General features: G+C 37.3%; 1 protein-coding gene across 1 annotated transcript; it reads left to right on the top strand.

Annotated features, from left to right (window-relative positions):
• The first annotated feature begins 500 nt into the window (after window positions 1–500).
• LOC107459093 (uncharacterized) lies at window positions 501–1,064 on the top strand. Its single transcript, XM_016077307.1, has one exon. It carries the CDS (start codon window positions 501–503, stop codon window positions 1,062–1,064), a length of 564 nt encoding a protein of 187 aa, XP_015932793.1.
• Window positions 1,065–8,937: the final 7,873 nt, after the last annotated feature.

Raw genomic sequence — 8,937 nt, 5'->3', positions numbered from 1 at the left:
GATCAAAAAAATATACCATTTAAGCACAAAAGAATTTAATATATAAGCACTAATCATCAATTTCTTGTATGAAAAAGCATAAAAAAACATGACATGATGACATGTCATCACAAACAAAGAATCTGAAATGGGAGAAATGTAAGCCAAGCACTATAAGGAGTGAAGAGATATTGGAGAAAGAAGTTATCAAGCCAACAGAGCACAACCAGACGCCCCCAAAGGAGAATTTGGAAGAGCCAAAATAAGGGAATAACCTTGCCCAGAGGGAGGATCCAATAGAGAAGGAAGTCTTGAAACCTTATGTGCCACAAGCACCATTCCCTCAAAGGCTCAAGGATGATGACAAAGAGAAGAAGTAGTCTAGGTTTCTAGTCATATTTAAATCTCTCCATGTCAACATTCCCTTCATTGAAGCCCTCCAACAAATGCCTTCATATATCAAATTCATGAAAGAGTTGCTAACCAAGAAGAATCCCTTAAAGGGTGGACAGACAGTAGTGATGACAAAAGAGTGCAGTGCCCTTATCCAGAAAGACATACCTACAAAGAAGAAGGACCCAGGGAGTTTTTATATCCCTTATGCTATAGGAAATACAATGATTGAGAGAGGGTTTTATGATCTTGGAGCGAGTATAAACTTAATGCCCCTGTCTCTCATGAGGAAGCTGCAAATCAATGAGTTGAAACCCACAAATATAACCCTTCAATTGGCTAACAAGACCCACAAACAAGCACTAGGAGGGGTAGAAAATATGCTGGTTAAGGTAGGGAGGTACTTCCTCCCTACAGACTTTGTTATTCTTGAGATGGAAGAAAATTATCTTCATCCAATCATTCTGGGGAGACAATTCTTAGCTATAGCCAAAGCACTCATAGATGTTGAGAAACGAGAGCTAATGTTGAGAATACATGACAAACAACTACCCTTTCATGTCTTCAAACCCTCACATGATTCTGAACAAGAGAACAGAGGCCTGAATGATGATCATGAGAAAGTATATTTGGAGGAAGAAAGCAATGAACCACAAGCAGAGCCTCTGAAGGCATCTCTGGTGGAAAAATAGGAAATACAAGTGGTACAACAATCTAAAAGATCCAAGGAGGAACTAGAACCAAAATATTCACAAGAGACAATCAGCAAGGATCCTCCTGAAACAAAAATCACTGAAGCACCACTTGAAGGAGAAAAGAGGTTTGAGAAGAAGGTTCCAAGAGGGTGAAAAAATAAGAAAATCCCTACAGAGGACTTCTCTCCAGGGGATAGAGTAATATCAATCCACCAACCATTAATCCCATTTTCCTATAATTCCATCCCAGCTACCTCAAGTGTACACAATCAATAGAGTCCTCTCTTTGGAACATATAGAAATCCTCAAAGAAGAAAGTGGAGATAGATTCACCATGAGAGGAGAAGACCCGAGACACTACCAACCTCTCTAACAAAGCCCAACCGTCAAGCTAATGATGTTAAGGAAGTGCTTCATGGGAGGCAACCCATGCTTTATATCCTTTTAAGTTTATGTTTTGATAGTAGATAGTAAAGTAGTCCTCATGATAATCAAATCAAAAGTGACAAGAATTTAATTGAATTTGCATGAAACATATAGTGGACAACAAGTTTGGTGTGCAAGGCACCTAGGATGATACTTGAGGCTCATAATATGTATATCTTAGGAGTTTAATCAACCTCTTTACACCACATGACCAAACACTAAGTTTGGTGTTCACAAATGTTACATGCATACTTACAAGGAGTCACAATTTTTTATTACTCATGAGGAATACTTAGTATCTTCTTAACTCGGTCAACTGATGAAAAAATTAAAAATTAGTTAGTTACATTTTATTTTGCCGCCACTAATTGAATTTAATTTTTGTTTATTGTTTTGGAAAGGGAAATGGAGAAGGAGATTGATAGTGATCACAAAGAGGAAGCATGAGGGCACCAAGAGGTTGTACTGTTTGTTGACTGTTTCTATATTAAAGTTGTCAATTGAAAGTCTACTTGCACCACTGTTGATCAATTTCCCTTAAGTCTTTAAGTCATTTGCATTATTTAGTTTCTCTTTAGTTTATCTTTGGCTTGCTAGTTTAAGTAACGATATCATTTCACATTGCTTAAGTTGTATGTCTTGCTCCTAAGCTTCAATAAAAGAGAATGTAAGAAAATGTTGTAAAAAAATGAAGTAGAAGTCCAAAGTTTGTAGAATAAAGTCCTAGTGTTTCTGGAGGTATTTGCTAACTAAGTTGGTTTAGCAATAAGATTTAAAGTTAGAATATATCTTGAAATATGAGCTTCTTATGCATGCTATGAGACTTTGATTGAATACAAAGATCCTGGGAAGAAAAAGAAAGAAAAGAGCAACAATAAAGTTAGGCACCAATAGTTTGAATCCTGAGATATGTGTCTGTGGTGTTTCTGTACAAGGATATGCTTGGATGATTAGGTTCTAAGGAGTCCTTCATCACTTGATAACTTAGGTTAACTAACTTTGGATTATCAACCGAAAATCTACTATCAAGAACAACATGGTCACAAAACATTTAGTAACACAAAGAGGTGCTGGGCACCAAGGTCTCAGGAATGAATAATACACCATGTGCTTGTGGTGTGTATGTGTTGAGGAGAGGCTTGAGTAAGTAGGTCCTCAGGGGTGTTTCAACACCTATCACCTTGAACCAACTGGTTTGGGAGTGTTGGCTGAAGGCTTATCATAAAGAGTTGCCTCAACATATAGCACTTAGCTAAATAAAGTAATAAGCTTCTAAAGAAAAAAAGAAGACAAAAACAAAGCTAAGTTAAGGATCAAGAATAAGAGTCTCATAAAAGGTAACAGAGTGAGTATTTAAGGGCATATTATGACCTATAAACCAACAAGAATATGAACCTAAGCTGTCATGCATGAAACTCCATTAACCAGGATTTGAATTCTTTCACCAAGGACTCATATCTCTTTGTATTTTCTTTCATTTTTCTTATGTTCTAACACTTGCTTGGGGACAAGTAAGATTTAAGTTTCGTGTTGTGATGCCAAGGCATCTTGGCTAGTTTTACAAGCCATTTTGAGTATGTTTTAGGTTAGTTTCATGCATTTTCTTAGGCAATAAGCAAGTATTTGGATGAGTTATGCATACGTGTCTTGATTCAATCAAATATTGTGAATTCTAAACATTTTCATGAGAAGAATGCAAGAATTAATGGATGCAATGAATGATGCATTATCTGTGATTAGATCAAGGCTTTGATGCAAATTGTTTGGTTGATTTCAGACAAGAGGAAGCAGGAAAAGAGCTAAGTTAATGGCCAAGTTAGTGCCACTAATGGGGGCACTAACGTGAGACACCTCCAAGGGACCAAGAAAGAGCTAAGTTAGTGGCCAAGTTTGTGGCACTAACGTGGGTACTAATGTAGGCAAGGCAAGGAGGAGGACCGTTAGCAGCAACGTTAGTGCCACTAACGTCGTCGATAGTGTGATCAAAGGAAGAATAAGCTGCGTTAATGGCCAAGTTAGTGCTACTAACGTAGGCATTAACATAGAAAGCTCAAGGCAAGGGGCTGTTAGTGGTGGCGTTACCCACCGACTAACGGCAGCGATGGCAAGAATTCAAGGTTGGAGTGGCGTTAGTGGCCATGTTAGTTCCACTAACGCCAGTGCTAACGTGGAAGAAGGCAGGGTTGTTACGTTAGTGGTGACATTAATGCCACTAACGTCATCGATGGTGTAAGGCAAAGGCAAAAGTGGTGCCGTTAGTGGCCACATTAGAGCCACTAACGGTAGGAGTAACATGGATTCAAAGGGGATTTGGGACGTTAGTGATCACGTTAGTGTCACTAACATCATCGATCCAGGAAATTACACATGACGTTACTCACACTAACGGCCTAACTAACATGACTACTGCCTCAAGTAAACCCTTCCAGCAAGCTGAGCAAAGCCCAATGAGTTTGTTAACTGCTTCAACTAAGGCCAAGGGCCCAGATCCAAACCCTTGAAGACTTAACTAAAGATTAGAGAAGTAGTATATATAGGAGTAGTTTTGAACTAGAAAAGAATTAAACTCTAGGGGGATCCAGTATTGTAAACACTCACAATTTACTCTTTTTTGTAATTAGTTTACTTTCTGAGGCACTTTACATTTCAATTTCCATTTCCCAGAGCTATGATGAACTAAACCCCACTTCATTGGGGTAAAGAGCTCTGTTGTAATTCAATGGATCAATAATAGTTATTATTGTTCTTCTTCTATTCATTCTCTTTGATTTGCTTGGAAGCTTTTGATCTTCATCCAATTATGCAATTGTCTCGAAAGAGAGATTGTTCATACTTGGATTTTCTCGGAACCTTGGAAGAGGAATGAGGAAATCATGCTATAAATGCTTTCTCATGTTGGACTAAATTGAGGGTTGGACGGATATAGTGACATATAATCCTCCCGATGCTTTGATCTAGAAAAACATGTGGTATAATCAGTGATCGTACTTCATCTCTTCCCATGAGCAATTAGATTAAGGAATTGGACAATTGTTCAAGCTTAGAGAGATTGAATTGCCAAGGATTTGAGATTCAATTACCTAAGATTCCCAAGAGATCAATGAGTTGCATGGATTGAGGAAGAGATGAGAATGAACTTGATCCGGAGAATGCAACATCTCCTGAACCCAATTAGTTTTCCCATTCTTATCTTCCCCTTCTCTATATTCTATTTACATTGATGTTCATCACCTCATTCCTAATTAATTTCTTGCTATTTACTTTCTGCAATTTACATTCAGCAATTTACATTCCTGCAATTTACATTCAATTATTTACCTTTCCCTTATTTACATTCTTGCTATTTACGTTTCCTACCTCTTAAATTTCTGCAATCTCAATCTAATTCTGTTTAGTTCAACTAGACCATTCCTTTCATTAAAGTTGCTCAACCAATCAATCTTTGTCGGCTTCGACCTCACTTTATTGTGAATTTTTACTTGACAACAAATTCGGTATACTTGCCGAAGGGGATTTGTAGAGATACAAAATCGCGTATCAATTCTAACTTAAAATAAACAGAAAATAAAGGAAGGATGCTCACGCATCATATTACTTACAATGATGGTAGCTAGAATCTAAGATCAAAAATAGAAATTGTTGGATTCTAACATAAACCCTAATTAAACCCTAAGAGAGTTGAGATTAAATCCTAAAAAAAATAATACTAAACCTCCCTAAAAACTATCTAAAATGTTGTATGAATGATGTTGTATGTCGCCCCCTTCCTAGCCCTTCCATGTGAGCTTCAGACTTTGTAGGATTGGGCCAAAAAGTCCCCGAAATCACGAGCCATGTGACTTTTCAATGAAGTCACGTCTCAAGACTTGTGCATACGCACATTAGTTGAATCTCGTCTTGTGCGTACGCACACATTGGAGTGCTCTTCTCCTTTATTTCTCCATGTGTTCTCCCATTTGCATGCTTTCCTTCCACTTTTTCCAAGGCATTCTTGCCTATTTGACCTGAAGTCACTCAACAAAATATATCAAGGCATTTGATAAAAGTGGAATTAAATTGATCAATTAAGGCACAAAAAAATATGTTTTTACATTTAGGCACAATTTAGGAAGAAATCACAAAAGTATGCTATTTAGGTGAATAAGCGAGTTTATATGATGAAATCCACTCAATTTAAGCTAAAATTTACCATCAAATATGGAGTCATCACTTATTTTTCCTGTATGTGGTATCAAATAACACCATAATGCCATAATATTCATAGGATGCCTTGCACCTTGCATCTATCCACAGTACACTCCTGAACTTGTAACCCTTGTCAAAATCTATTACATAAAAAGAAGTTTGGGTTGATCTCTTTAATTCGTAGGAAATACTTTAACATCTCATTAACATCCACATTATCATCAGCAGAATGAAGTTTAGTTGTAATGTAATTCCTCACATCCTGTTTTGAGTAACTCACGTTCGACGACCTACCCACCTCGTTAGCCAGTGCAAGGTAGGCCTTATTGGGTCGTATACCAGCCTCATCATTATCCTCAATCACACAATTAGCATGCATGGTCAGCTCTCTATACTCATAGTAATAGAACTATTTTTAAGCCCAAAGGGATAGAAATGCCTCAAATCTAACCTCGACAATATCCAATTTTCCTGCTCCCTATCGAACATCACATACATCCTTGCTCTGCATCTCGTGGCTGTTATCTTATTTGTCCGAGATGCTGCATTCACTCGAGACTCGCGATAACCTTCCCTATCTAACCTCCATAATTGGTATGTTTAATTTCTTCCTCTCTTGTCAAAACTTGTGTTCCTAACATTAATTACGAAACCGACTTTCTTTGCATAATTCGCATAAAATTTTTGTGCCTGCTGCAACTAATCTAAATGCAATCTTACTCTTGAAATTTTCTCATCACGAATGCCAATGTGATCTGACAACTATAAATCAATTCACAAAAATGACTTTCAATGCCACTAACACTTAATACTGGTTTCCAAAAACTCGTTAGTGTTATCACAACAATAAATTATAATTAGCACCTCATGACTCAATTCTGTGTCATGGTTTTCCAAATTAATAATGTCGCTAACTTCTTCCACCTGCAATAAAAAATTCCCAAATACTGCTATGATAACCAAACAAAATAAGCTATGATCATGAAAGAAACATCCACAACTCAAAGTCCAAATAACTTTTCAGCCTTATAAAAAAAATACCACACAAACTATAAAAGAAACATCTATATAAAACCAACAAAAAAGACATTGGATCATGAGAGAAACATTCACCACTCAAAATCCAAATAATTTTTCAATCTCATGCTAAAAAAATAGCACACTGGTGCACGAAATTGTAATGCCAATATCAAAATCAAAATTTCTTACAATTTCGCACAACTAACCAGCAAGTGCACTGGGTCGTCCAAGTAATACCTTACGTGAGTAAGGGTCGAATCCCACAGAGATTGTTGGCTAGAAGCAAGTTATGGTTATTTTATTATTCTTAGTTAGGATATCAATTATATTTATCAGTTTGAATTACAAAAAATAAAAGAGCATAAAATAAATAATTGTTACTTTAATAATGGAGAATATGTTGGAGTTTTGGAGATGCTTAGTCCTCTGAATCTCTACAACATACTGCTTTCTTACTTTCAAAATTTGCAAGGCTCCTTCCATGGCAAGCTATATGTAGGGTGTCACCGTTGTCAATGGCTACTTCCCATCCTCTCAGTGAAAACGGTCCAAATGCTCTGTCACAGCACGGCTAATCAGCTGTTGGTTCTCGATCATGTCGGAATAGAATCTATTGATTCTTTTGCGTTTGTCATCACGCCCAACACTCGCGAGTTTGAAGTTCGTCACAGTCATCCAATCCCAGAATCCTACTCGGAGTACCACAGACAAGGTTTAGACTTTCCGAATTCTCATGAATGCCGCCATCAATTCCAGCTTATACCACGAAGATTCTGATTAAAGAATCTAAGAGATACTCATTCAATCTGATGTAGAACGGAGTTGGTTGTCAGGCACACGTTCATGGGGTGAGGAAGGTGATGAATGTCACGGATCATCACCTCCTTCATAGTGAAGCGCGAATGAACATCTTAGATAGGAACAAGCATATTTGAATGAGAAACAGAAATAATTGCATTAATTCATCGAGACGCTGCAGAGCTCCTCACCCCTAACAATGGGGTTTAGAGACTCATGCCGTCAAAGAGTATAAAATTCAGATCTAAAAATGTCATGAGATACAAAATAAGTCTCTAAAAGTTGTTTAAATACTAAACTAGTAACCTAGGTTTACAGAAAATGAGTAAACTAAGATAATTGGTGCAGAAATCCACTTCTGGTGCCCATTTGGTGTGTGCTGGGGCTGAGACTTAAGCTTCTCACGTGCATGGGCTGTTTCTGGAGTTGAACGCCAGGTTGTAACGTGTTTTTGGCGTTGAACTCCAACTTGTAACCTGTTTCTGGCGCTGGACGCCAGACTGCAACATGGAACTGGCGTTCGTTATCTATCTTCGCGCAAAGTATGGACTATTATATATTTCTGGAAAGCCCTGGATGTCTACTTTCCAACCCAATTGAGAGCGCGCCAATTAGACTCCTGTAACTCCAAAAAATCCATTCCGAATGCAGGGAGGTCAGAATCCAACAGCATCAGCAGTCCTTTTTCAGCCTAAATCAGATTTTTGCTCAGCTCCCTCAATTTCAGCCAGAAAATACCTGAAATCACAGAAAAATACACAAACTCATAGTAAAGTCCAGAAATATTATTTTTACTTAAAAACTAATAAAATTCTATTCAAAACTAATAAAAACATGCTAAAATCTATATGAAATTACCCCCAAAAAGCGTATAAAATATCCACTCATCACACACAAAATACAAAAGAAACATCCATCATACATGAAAAAATATCCAAATTCTACTTAAAACCAACAAATAAGCCACTGGATCATGTAAGAAATATTCACAATTCAACACCCAAACAACTTTTCAATCTCATGCTAAAAAAATACCACATAAAACACAAAAACATCCAACTTGTGTAAAAAAAAAATCCAAATCTCATATAACCCAATAACTTTCCAAACTTGTGATAAAAATATACCACACAAACCATAAAAGAAACATCTACAATTCAATGTTCGAACAACTTGCATGAAAACAACATACCTGGTCATCCAAATCCCATATACTATACACGTCTCAACTTACACCTCTACCCATACAAAATTTATACAACTTCAACAACATACCTGGTCATCATGTTGAGTTAGATCACCGCTCACACTCGCAGTGTTGCCTTCATTAAACTAATCACTCACGTAAAACAACGGGTCATTCGAGCCTCCTTTACCAACTGATGACTCTATTACACTGCTCTCTCTGCCGATACGACGAACAGTGATGCAGCAACAGTAA

Source organism: Arachis duranensis, chromosome 7, assembly GCF_000817695.3.
Source record: "Arachis duranensis cultivar V14167 chromosome 7, aradu.V14167.gnm2.J7QH, whole genome shotgun sequence".
In the NCBI taxonomy this organism is placed as follows: domain Eukaryota; kingdom Viridiplantae; phylum Streptophyta; class Magnoliopsida; order Fabales; family Fabaceae; genus Arachis; species Arachis duranensis.
The sequence above is the reverse complement of the archived record's forward strand: the minus strand, read 5'-3'. Positions and strand labels throughout refer to the sequence as shown.